General features: G+C 33.6%; 3 protein-coding genes across 3 annotated transcripts; 1 reads left to right on the top strand and 2 right to left on the bottom strand.

The window, feature by feature from the left end:
* Positions 1 to 79: 79 nt before the first annotated feature.
* LOC104756344 (uncharacterized) lies at positions 80 to 2,145 on the top strand. The gene is made up of 6 exons (XM_010478920.3): positions 80 to 559; positions 685 to 884; positions 1,264 to 1,404; positions 1,495 to 1,575; positions 1,671 to 1,795; positions 1,901 to 2,145. The coding sequence occupies exons 1-6, from the start codon at positions 337 to 339 to the stop codon at positions 1,947 to 1,949; spliced, it is 819 nt and encodes a 272-aa protein (XP_010477222.1). The 5' UTR covers positions 80 to 336; the 3' UTR covers positions 1,950 to 2,145.
* Positions 2,146 to 5,224: 3,079 nt separating this feature from the next.
* On the bottom strand, positions 5,225 to 5,752 carry LOC109130040 (uncharacterized). The gene has a single exon (XM_019239240.2). The coding sequence runs from the start codon at positions 5,572 to 5,574 to the stop codon at positions 5,386 to 5,388; it is 189 nt and encodes a 62-aa protein (XP_019094785.1). The 5' UTR covers positions 5,575 to 5,752; the 3' UTR covers positions 5,225 to 5,385.
* A 1,144-nt stretch (positions 5,753 to 6,896) lies between these two features.
* Positions 6,897 to 9,502, bottom strand: LOC104756341 (HVA22-like protein h). The gene is made up of 7 exons (XM_010478918.3): positions 9,250 to 9,502; positions 8,568 to 8,608; positions 8,370 to 8,468; positions 8,217 to 8,273; positions 8,066 to 8,129; positions 7,753 to 7,959; positions 6,897 to 7,589 (listed from the first exon to the last, which is right to left on the bottom strand). The coding sequence occupies exons 2-7, from the start codon at positions 8,597 to 8,599 to the stop codon at positions 7,113 to 7,115; spliced, it is 936 nt and encodes a 311-aa protein (XP_010477220.1). The 5' UTR covers positions 8,600 to 8,608; positions 9,250 to 9,502; the 3' UTR covers positions 6,897 to 7,112.
* Positions 9,503 to 12,076: the final 2,574 nt, after the last annotated feature.

Here is a 12,076-nt window from a genome sequence, read left to right as displayed (position 1 = left end):
ACCGGTGAGCATTAATTTGTGAATGATTAAAACCAAACCGGTTTAGTGTAATAAATTAGATAGATGCATCAGACAAGACAAGAGACCCTTTTTGCAAAAACAGAACCAGAAACTATCAGTCTCTCACCTAACAGCTTCCACGTGTCGACCTCGCGAAAGTAATGGCATTGGCATTGTTGTATGGTTGCGTTAAGAAATCTACAGATTCATTCATTCCCCAAATTCGATTCGAAGTTGTTTGATATAAATCATTCATTTTAATCACACATTGATCTCTGAGAGAGAGAGAGAGAGAGAGAGAGAGAGAGAGAGAGAGTTGTTGTTGTGAATCGAAGGATGAAGGCGGAGAAGAGTCAGATTCAGTCGGTGATGGCGTGGATTCGCCGGCAGCCGCCAAAGGTGAAGGCTTTTCTTGCTGTGGTTACGGCAATGGCGGTGCTTGTTTTCCTCAGGGTGATTGTTCATGAACACGACAACCTTTTCATCGCTTCTGAGGCTGTTCATGCCCTTGGCATCGGTGTTCTTATCTACAAACTCACAAAGGAGAAGACTTGCGCTGGTACGTTATATATATATATACTTTCAAATCATGGAAATTTCTGTGTTCTTCTATTGGTTTTTAGGGATTTGATTCTAGAAACTGCGATGCTGTCGTGTTTTTGACATGTTTGAAATTTTCAATAGGGATATCTCTCAAGACGCAGGAGCTAACGGCTTTGTTTCTGGCTGTGAGACTGTATTGTAGCTTTGTGATGGAGTTTGATCTTCACACGTTACTTGATTCAGCTACTTTGGTGACCACTCTTTGGGTCATTTATATGATTCGTTTCAAGCTTAGACCCACTTATATGGAAGACAAAGACAATTTTGCTATCTACTTTGTCGTATGTTTACCAAACTCTTTCTTTTCACTTTGGTATAGTTTTAATGTGTTTTGAGTGTTGAACTTGTTTGGTAGAAGAATGTTACTATTAGAGAGAAGTCTGCTTTCAGCTCAGTGCAATGCTAGAGTAAAGGCTTTTTTCGTTTTGACTATATGTCTCTATGTATGTGTTCAATTTTTGTTTATAGATGTCACTATTTGACATTAAAGCTTTGAAATCACATTTTTGGACTTATTTAGTAGTTGTATCATATACTCGCGCTTTACCTAAGGTTATATCAAGAATCAAGAACAGAGTTATTGAACTTGTTTACTGATAGTTATTGAGAATCTTCATATCAATGTAATGTTTTAAGAGCTTTTTCTCTTTCTTGTTTCAGGTAATCCCATGTGCTGTTATATCTTTCTTCATTCATCCATCAACACGTCACCACATCATAAACAGGATTTCTTGGGCATTCTGTGTCTATCTTGAAGCTGTTTCAGTTCTTCCTCAATTAAGGGTCATGCAAAACACTAAGGTACTCGATACTAAATCGTTAAGTTTTTGTTTTGTTACAAAAAGGGCTGAGTCTGAATCTTTCTCGAATGTTATGTCTTTTTTTGGTCAGATTGTGGAACCATTCACTGCACATTACGTGTTTGCTCTGGGAATTGCTAGGTTCTTGAGTTGTGCACACTGGATCCTTCAGGTTATTGAGTTTTTATTCTTGACAGACTACACATAATAAGGTCATATTGTCTCCATTTTGTAATGTTTTCTAAAACATGATTTAAATGCGCGTAGGTGTTGGATACGCAAGGGCGGTTACTGACTGCATTAGGGTCTGGACTGTGGCCTGTAATGGTCCTCCTCTCTGAAATCGTTCAAACCTTCATTCTCGCAGATTTTTGCTATTACTATGTTCAGAGGTAAAAACATTTTTACTGTGGCCTGTAAAATGGTCCACCCATTAGATATAATTGCCACATTGTTGGAATGTTATTCTAATAGAATGTTTCTGTTTTTGGGAACAGTTTAATGGGTGGACAGCTCGTTCTCCGTCTCCCATCTGGTGTGGTGTAAGAAGCTTTTCGGAATGGGTCGCTTGAGCATGTGGAGGTTTAATGATTAGAGATTTTGAGATACTCCTATAAGTTAAAAGTTTTTGATAGCAAAGAAGCATTAAATTTAGAATTAGCTTTCCAAAAATAATGTTAGTTCGGATCTCGTTTGTGATGACGTTTTTACTCGACGATCATATGACTTCAAAGTTCACAAACAACGCCTACAGTTCCAACTTTTGGCCCATTGGACAAAAAGAATTATAGAAACCTCTGCCGTTTTTAAAAATTGGTTGGAAACAGAACATCAAAACTGTGATGATAAAAAGTACGCCATGGTGTTCTTTAATATGTTTAGAAGACAGAAGACTCTTAGTGTCAGAGGTTGCTTGATCCCTGAGTTCTCATTTTACTTCCTAATTTATTTTACAACATTAAAAACAAAAATTAGATATCCTCTCCAAATTTATCTGACTTGAACTCTTTTCGTCGTAATGAGATCAAACAAGTTATGAGAGGTTTGTATGGGACTATACGTCTACTGTCTACATATAGAACTATTGTGTCACAGACAATTCGTACGTCCGTAAACATTATGCTATAAGAACTAACAACTAAAACCAGCTTAGCAGCTTCAACTTCCATAGTTAATATATAGTTGAAAACAGATGATGAAAAGGCTCAAATAGTTGATAACACGAACACGAGCTTAAGAGAAGAAAATTTGAGTTATGTATAAGAAGAAAAGGAAAAAGAGACATGAAATCAACCATCAATATGTTTGACTAAACATAAAAACCGTCGTGATGATGAACAATCCGGTCTTCACTTTCTTGTTGAGACTTATTGAAAAAGTCTATACAATCTGAGATAGCTTCACTGTAGTGAGAGTGTGAGGAGTAGTACGAATTACTGCACGATATCTTCGGCGTCTCTAACCTCTCACAACCATTGCTGGAGTCAGCGGTTTTGTGAGGACGCACGGTGGAGGAAGAGGAAGGAAGGAAGACTATCCTCATGAAAATCTTGCGGAATTTTGAGAAGAGCTTCATGGACGAAGATACACCTATGAAGCTCTTTTTATTGTGATTATGATGACGGTCTAAGTAATGATGATGGTTAAGTGGTTCGTTTATATGAATGGTGAATGAGTGCGAGTGTGTGTTAGGAGGAGCTCTCTCAAATGGCTTTTGCATAGTTTTGGGGAGTATATTCTATATAAAGTTTATTATTATAGCCTGTCTTGCATGTGTTTTGTTTGATTGTGATGCTCGTTTATATAGACTTTTTTATACACATTGTAAGGGGTTGTTAGGAGCTTTCATAATCTAGTTTTTTTTTTTTTTTAATGAAGAGTTGTTAAATATTGAAATATTAAAATTTGAAGGATTAATATAAACGTTAGTGAAAAAGTGAGTTGAGAGATTAAGTGTATGATGTTGCATGTGAACAAATCATTTGTATGGGTTCCTCTGTCTTCGGCAAAGTGAACTTTTCTTTTTCTATGAAACTTTTTGGATATAGAATTGGCTGTATGGATTAGTCAGCTATCATCTTCAGGGTGGATTTAAATAATTTTATTATGATTACTTTGATGATCAACCAAGAAATTCAAGTGATTCAATCAGCTAAACTATTTGCGTTTTGTTCATAAATCTATATTATTAGTACACAATATATCATATGGATTGAAGGATTCAATAAAAGGGGAAACAGTTTGACCAAATTTTTGTATATATATTAATGTCCAATAGTTATTATGAAACCAAATCTTACTTTGGGAATTTTGACTAATTTATAGAAAAAAAATAGAAGTAGGTTATCACTTATCACATGGAATGAGACCGAGCTTTCGTTGACAATGAGGAAACATATTGCCGAGAATTGATCAACGATTAATCATGAGCTGATTATACAAATGCAAAATTAAAAAGCTAAATTGTACTCTCTAGCTACTAAGTAATTATCATGGTGTTTGAAAATAAGCTGTGGTCCTGCTTCAGATACATTGTACACTTGGCTTTGAACTAGTTAATCAGTCACGAACATTTTAGGACCATTCCGTAAATATTAATTCAAAATAAAATAAAATGATTATAATCGGCTAGAGAACAAAACAAGAGTTTGATGTTAAATCTGAGTATGTTTTTTTCCAAAGAAGAGCATAGGCTTTTGGTGTAATGATTATAGGATGAGGGGTTCTAGTTATAGTATAACTTATATTTGGTTGGTATAATTAAACTTAAGAGAGTTATGATTATGTCTTCTACTTAAAGATAAAACAACACCTGGATAATCATAACTTAGTTTAATTACTTTATCATTTCTCTCAAATTATTACGACTAACTAATTTAAAATTCAATTGGTTTAAGGTGTTGGTGTATAGAAAAAAAAATAAATACTATTTATCTACTAACAACTGGACGGGATTTGTGAATTCGAGAACCTCCAAGTCGGTTGATCTGCTCATATAGATAACACATCCCAATATAATGGTCCAAACATCGACAAAACAAATATAGGTAACTATTTGAGTCGAGATGGTGACACTAAAACTTACGCATCCTATCATTCTATTTCATTACATTACGGATAAGGCCTAAGGAAACAGAAATTGTTTTTAGTTGAATTCTGGAACTTGAGACACCTTGTTGGATAGTTACTAATCAAAATCCACCCACGGTACATTTTATCACTATAGTAAATTGAAAATCCTTTCGGCTCAAATCCTTAAACCATTCTTTACGGTAAATTTGTAGTACTTATACTGATTCTTTTTTTTTTTTTTGGGTAACGTGAGAAACGATTGTAATTAAAACAATAAATTGATGACTCGTGTAGTTTATAATTTTTGAGAAATAGTTGAGGAGGTATATATGTAAAATATTTGTTGACGACGATGGATAAGAACAATAATAGTGGATTGTATACCATTCAATACACACACCATAGAATATTTCTATTACCTGTTGATTTAATATTTTAAAAAATGATCATTTTATTTAATTAATGAGCATTCTTCAGAGTTCAGACTATACCTTACCGACATATGTATGTATGTATTAATGTATGTGTCACAAGATTTTACTTAAAAAATTATATGCAAGCAATCTAGCCTACTTGACTCGCATTCATATTTCTTATGATGATATCGATTTGAACGAGAAACCCTAATTGTTTCTACACACAATATTCACGTTTTGGGATTAAATCCTTTAATTTACAGAAGTTAAAGGAAACAAAATATATATATATATATATATATATATATATATATTTCAAAATCTGATAACAAATGACGATGAAGATGGTCTAGTTATCTCCTTGTTATTTAGACATAGTTAACACTTAACACGAACGATGATCAAGATTCAAGCATAATTATTAATTACCACCACCATTTTTTTCATTAGAGAGACATGTTCTTTAATTTCCGGTGGAATTAAAGAGATATATACTAATTATTGGTGGAGGAAGAGATGCCGAGAACTCCAGCCCACACTTGCTTCCTAACCTTTGATCTCTGCGGCTGAATCCCAAAGGAGCCACCACCTCCACCACCACCTCCACCCCCACCGTTACTACCGCTGCTGCCGCCGTTTCCACCGACAGTCGTTGTTGAAGATTGGCCACTAGGGTCGCTCATGTTTTTTTGCTTTCTTGTTTCCACCGAAGAGTGCTTGTACAAAAGAAATGAAAAACTAAAAGTTGGATAGTTATAGTCGTCGGGATCACGAGAGAGACACGAGAAGGAATTTTTTTTTTTTTTTTCTTTTCTACCGCTTGCAATGAAAGATGTACAAACTTCTGCACAATGTAGCTTAATATTTAGATAAATTTATTTTATAATTTATAGGAAAATAAATAAATATATATAATATATTAACTATTTAATTGGCATATAGATAGTTTATTAATTTGTAAAAAATAAAGTGAAAATGTAATGTTTTGAGTAGAAAATATAGTTTTTGAAAGATATCTCGAATGAGGTTTGACAAAAAAAAAAAAAAAAAAAAAAAAAAAAAAAAAGATATCTCGAATGAGAAACGCTTTCATAAAAAAATCTTTTACTTTATTTTTTTATTTTTAGTAAGAGTCTCCCAATAGAAATGCTCCAAAGTATGATCTTATCTTCGAATCCAACGGTGCATAACTAATCGAAGCCATGTGTTACTTACTACTACTACGCACTAGTCACTACGATATATGAAATATCTTTAGCAACAACATTAATTATTTTATTAGAGATGCAGCCGCCACGCCACGCACTCAACCTATACCACTCACAGTCTCACACCACCATTATTGAGGCCTTCACTCGTCAGCATGACGCATTCACTTTGACGTCATTAATTAGTAGCTACTCTTTTCTTTTTAAAGAGGGAAAAAAAACCTAAATGGCGAAATGTATAATTTGTCAAATACGTACATGGCAAATTATACATTATACTGTATACACTACAAGTATGAAAGTTAACGAAGTCATAAGGAGGATACTGGTCAAATATAAAATAACATCTCTAGACAAAACGGATTTCGACTTTTAACGATATTTGTTAAACATCAACCTGAAGTCAAAATGTGAATAGCTGTGAATAATACAACAAATAATATTTGTTCAAAGCCCCTAAATTTTGACATAGTAAGGACGCAAGTTATTTCAGATATTAAAAGGCAATTTTCATCTCAGTTATTGATAATTTTGATTATTTACAAATTTTCTCATGTTTGACATTTCTTATATTTATAATTTTTATAATATAGTTATTGTAATTTACCCAAAATGTAATTTTATCATTTGCAGCGGTACGCCTGTTTGTATGTTGTATGGGCCTAGCAATCAACAATCAAGAGAATTAGCCCAAACGTAACGGGTCCAGTCAACCAACGTTTATAGAAGTTAACAGATCCACTGTGGCACTCAAGTAAGCTAATTTCTCTGGTGAAATCCAGGTAGGTTCAAGCCTGAGCATTGGAATCGTTTTTTTTTTTCCTCCTCAGTCTCAAGACTCTGAAAATTCTACATCAAAAGAACAGATCAAGATCCAATATTTAAGTCTGAAGTTTGAAAAATTTACATCGAACTAAAACGACAAATAACATCATTAATAGAATCGATTATTCCTGTTTTAGAAAGAAACCATTATAAAAGGTAAGAGTTCTGAACTTTTTGTGTTTGCTTTTTTAGCGCGGTACTCCCGTTGAACGAGCTTTCCTCAGACTCCCGCGAGTGACCCTTAGTGTTTCCTCCATTATCGTCTCTTTCGCAGATGACGCTCGCTGAATCGCAGACGCTGGTTGTGGTGACGCTGCAACAATCGGTGCCGCTTTCTCTTCCTCTGTTGACAATGGCTGTGGCGGATCAGCGTTTGTTTTCGTGGCGGTTGAGGGAGATGGTGGTGGTCCAGGTGGAGGTAGAGTAGTGAGTTTGGTTTGCGACACGCTTGCTTTTGCTTCTTTGATCTCTGTTTGCTGTTGTTGTTGTAGCTGCTGCTTACGCGGGGAGGATGAAGGAGGCTTTGGTGATGATATAGGTTCTTTGGTTAGAAGCTGTGGTTTCTTTGATTGCAGACGCGCTTGAGGAATGGAAGCTGCTTGGCTCGTCGTCTTAAGATCCGGTTGTTTCTGTTTATCCTCTTCTGCTTCTGCGTGCTTCTTTACCTAATGAATCAAGAAAGTGAGAAACACTCATCAACATTATCACCATTGTACAAGGAGAAACATATTTTAATGATCTTCTAGCGAGCATATAGAAGAAGATGAAAAGCAGATAGATCCCTACGTTGCTACTCTTGGTATTTTTAAAGTGCATAAATATGAGTACCTTAGGCTGAGGTTTTGGTGTTGATTGTAGAGCTACAAACTGAAGGATATCTGTGATTCTTGTTTGTCCATAGGACACTGCTTTTCTGCAGTATATAACTGCCATATCTCCAGCTTTGGTCCTTAGCTCAATCAAGTTACGGTCGATTTCATTTTCATGCTTCGCAACATATGGTCTAAAGAAGGAATCGTAAACGTATGTAGTTCCCTGTGGAAAGAAAAGAAAAGTACAGTGAGATAGAACTCAAATGGATCACATACAATGGTACTACTACTAACTGACTATCATTTAGCTACCACTAGAGTTTACTCACTCTGGTCTTGGGGAACCAAAGATATATGACAAATGCCAGCTTTGCTTCGCTGTATAGCGGAACCCTTCATGAAACCAGGAACAGAAACAAAGTAAGTACATCATATATCTCAATTTTCATTTGAAAGCAATCCTATATCAATAAGACCAACCAGGAAGCAAAAGCATCGCCAACTCTTTCGAAAATGGTCAAAGCAGCCACCAAAATCCTGCAACAAGTTTGAAAAGAAAACTAGACTTTAATTTACAACAAAAGAAAACTCATAGATTAGAAGAAAGAGATGAGAAAGCCAATCAACACAAACCAATATTGGCACCAGAACCGAAGCTGTTGCATCTCAGGCTTATTCTTCTCAACCGCTTTGTAACATTCATAAGCAGGATACGCATATCCAAATACCATTCTGCCAACAAACGAAAAGTCAAAAATACAAATTCACAAAATCCCTTGATCAAGTAGTTAATACTAATGAAACCTCAAATAAAAGAGATCAGATTCATACACAAGCCCTCTTGTTAGAAACGATCCAATCATTGTGCACACCTGATAAAAAGGAACAATAAAAAAATATAATCATCAAGCCACACAAATTATATGAAGAACATACAACAAAAGATGCATGAGTATATATATACTATTTCAACTAACAAGAATCAATACTCATAACAAGATTAGAATCAATCAATGAACCGAACCCTACTATGTAATTTCTCCAGCTAAGGTATACATTAACTTTTTACAAAAAAACTCATATAGCTGGATCATCTAATGCTCTCTCAACCAACTAACACATAAAGAATCACGAGTAATCATTAAAGCTTAATCCTATGAACGAATGTACATTTGAAATCTACTCTTCTTAATCCTTACTGGTAAAATTAAATTAGTGTCGGCGATGAGATGACTAGAGCAAATTCAAATGTGATAACCTCAGAGGATTCAAGTGAACGAGATTTGTGTTCGATTTTGTTTTTTTTTTTAATCTCAGAGCTCTCTTCGAATTTTGAAAATCGAAGCTACGAATCTAGAGAAGATGCACAAATTTGAAATCGATTGCAACTAAAGCATCTGATACAGAAACTAAAAACAAGGAAGTGAAGATTGATGAATAAGAGCTTCAAATCGATCGCCATTGATAAAACAAACACATTAAACTGAGCTTCAACCGACTGAACAAATAATACCTCCTGAAGAAAAGAAAAAAGTTTCTGGAAAGTGAATCGAATCGGAACAGTTCAAAGTAGACTTCGGCGGAAACGATTTCGAAATGTCGGCGGACGGAGCAGATTGATCGGCGTAATGCGGCCGGAGACCGTTACGCAGACGGCGGCGAGAGCGAGAGAGCGGGGAAAGAGACAAAATGATTATGAGAAAGAAAAAAAAAAGAGTAAAATAATACAATTCAATTTTTTTTTATTTTTCTTGTCAAATAATACTACTATTTACTTTTATTTGAAAGGGGGTTAAGTGATCCTCTGTGTTATGAGCTAGCGTACACTACGATTCTTAGAGGTTAATCTCTCCTGTGATTTGAATTGGACGGTTTAGATCTTTAACATCTGGGATTCGATGAATGGTATACTGTAGTCACTTTGTAGCTTATCGTTGCTAGTCTTACTATGATCCAAGCTTTTCTTGTGAATTCTGTGCTGGAATTTATATACTTTTTACCAATTTGATCATTTTTTTTTCTTTGGATTCTTTTTATTTTCTTAATTTGATTGGTTGACTGATTTATTTTCCCCTAAAATAGTTAATGAGTATGGCTATAATTGTTCATATAATTATGACCAAAATGGTAGTTTATCTTTTGATGAATTCTTTGGTGGATTTTTATTTTTCCTACTAATTTGGTCCCTTTTCCCCATTGAATTATATATAATTCCTATTAATGTTTTACACTATTCTACAAACAATAAATAAGTATGGCTATAATTTACCAAACATTTGAAGTCTTCATAACAATGATTTGTAATTTGTAAATATAAAATGATAAATATTTTATATTTAGAATTTTACTGTTACATGAAAAATTAGACTTTGGTTTTATGTTCTATCAAGTGAATTCATTATGCATCATGAGTTCATGACCATAAAAATACCAAGAGCAGGGAAAGAGACAAAATGCTAATGACGGAAATAAAGGTAATTACAAAAAAAAATTGAAAAACCATAGTAGCTATTGTTACACAAGTCACACTGTTTTTAGTTTTCCTTATGAGCCATTTTTAAATATTTACTTTTATTAAAATGGTGTTAAGGGATCTCCTTGCAATTGCTTAATAAACCATACAATTGGGACAATAATTTTAGACCAGCAGCATTATAGCATTCAAATCAAATAAATCATACAAGTCAAACAAATTATACGAAATATTTTTTTTCAAGTTTGAATCTAAATTTTAGATTTGGAGAGAGGGAGTAGGAAATGGTTTGTTTAAGTCCTAATGACATAATAATAACAATGAGAAACTTAGTTCTCAATTGTAATCTATTTAATTTGATTCGACAAATCTCGTGCACAAAATCTTATTTTATAATAAATTTTTTTAACCATATAAGTATAATAATTTAAAAATTACTTTAGTCGAAAAAATAGAATAATTTGTTGTTGCCAAATCAGAAAAATGTATGTACCATGTCAGTTTTTTATTTGAGTATAATATTATCATCCTTTAATGAAATATATATATATATATATATATTCTTTTAATCATTTTAATTAGAAAAATAATGAAAGCTGCGAAAGCTCACACCACACGGCCAAAAGCTGAGCAACATGACGGTGAGTATCTATATTGTTTGACCAAATATGATGCACACACGGAATGTTTTGGTTATCACACACTACTTTAATGCAAAGATGATAACCAAATATGATGACCAAATACATATTTTACAATAGACGTGTTTTTTCGAACTAATAATTATTACGGATTTATTTTAAAACTAGTTTCATAATAGAACTAAGGGTAAACTATATTTGCATTACTATATACGTAAAACATGGAACTCAAAATTAAGTAGCACTAGATAAAGCTTGGAACTTAATACAATATCGTGTCCAAATTTCTGTAATGTTGGGAAATCTAAGTGGCAAAAATAAGTATACAAAGTCACACAAACCGTTTCGATTCGCCTAGCGCTGCTTCGCTAACACTGATGGCTCCTCAATCTTACAAAGGTTTATCTACATTGCCAAAGATTCTGAGACTCCAGCTCAATATCAAAATTCTGGACAAGGAAACCAGCTCAATATCAAAGATTGTTAATCTTGTTGCTTTGGAAATGATAATGAAAAAAAAGGGTCGTCTCTCTGCCCTCCTTGCAGAGACTGAGGCAGAGATCTCATCACTGATAAACCTCCATAGATTTAATCTCGTTGATCGTTGCAAGGGAGAATTCTCCCTTGATGATGCTGATATACGTCGTCCTATTACTATTCAGTTTGTTTTTAAGTGTTTATTTCCCTTATTGAAAAGACTTAACCTTAATTAATTCCAGACTTGTGTAATTAAGGCTTATGAGCCAAAAAAAAAAACATACAACCAGATTTTATATTCTACATCATTGGATCATATACAATTTTGAACCCATATATTTTGATGAAAATTATATATGATTGATAGGAAAAAAATTAAATGTCAGATACACAATTTTTAAAAATATAAAAATCAGCTGTCTTATAAAATTAAATCTGATCAAAAAAATCATGAATTTAACTTGACGTCCAGGCGAGATGGATCAAACTGGTGACCTCACAATTGTTGACTGTTAACTGTTGTAAGCATATTAATCTTATTTATACTGGTTCTGAAACATTATCTAAAATTTTTTTAGCCGATGTGAGACGTTGTACATAGTTCTTTTATTTCCATAAATTTAAAATTTTCATTTTTCTAAAAATTCTTAATATAGAAAATTCTGGAAATTTAAAAAAATGTTAATGAATGACATGTCAAATTCTGATAGGTTGTTTAAAATAATTCTTAATATAGGAAATTCTGGAAA

Source organism: Camelina sativa, chromosome 17 (genome assembly GCF_030686135.1).
Source record: "Camelina sativa cultivar CO46 ecotype springtype chromosome 17, ASM3068613v1".
Taxonomy (NCBI): Eukaryota; Viridiplantae; Streptophyta; class Magnoliopsida; order Brassicales; family Brassicaceae; genus Camelina; species Camelina sativa.
The sequence above is the reverse complement of the archived record's forward strand: the minus strand, read 5'-3'. Positions and strand labels throughout refer to the sequence as shown.

Bases quoted from the DNA above. Each gene is read 5' to 3' on its own strand.
- LOC104756344 (XM_010478920.3), top strand. From the start codon at position 337: ATGAAGGCGGAGAAGAGTCAGATTCAGTCGGTGATGGCGTGGATTCGC. The intron at 1,405-1,494 runs GTACTCGATACT...TTTTTTGGTCAG, and splicing joins GGGTCATGCAAAACACTAAG to ATTGTGGAACCATTCACTGC. The intron at 1,796-1,900 runs GTAAAAACATTT...TTTTGGGAACAG, and splicing joins TGCTATTACTATGTTCAGAG to TTTAATGGGTGGACAGCTCG.
- LOC109130040 (XM_019239240.2), bottom strand. From the start codon at position 5,574: ATGAGCGACCCTAGTGGCCAATCTTCAACAACGACTGTCGGTGGAAAC.
- LOC104756341 (XM_010478918.3), bottom strand. From the start codon at position 8,599: ATGATTGGATCGTTTCTAACAAGAGGGCTTGT. The intron at 8,274-8,369 runs GTTTGTGTTGAT...AACTTGTTGCAG, and splicing joins CGGTTCTGGTGCCAATATTG to GATTTTGGTGGCTGCTTTGA. The intron at 8,130-8,216 runs GTTGGTCTTATT...GGTTTCATGAAG, and splicing joins GGCGATGCTTTTGCTTCCTG to GGTTCCGCTATACAGCGAAG.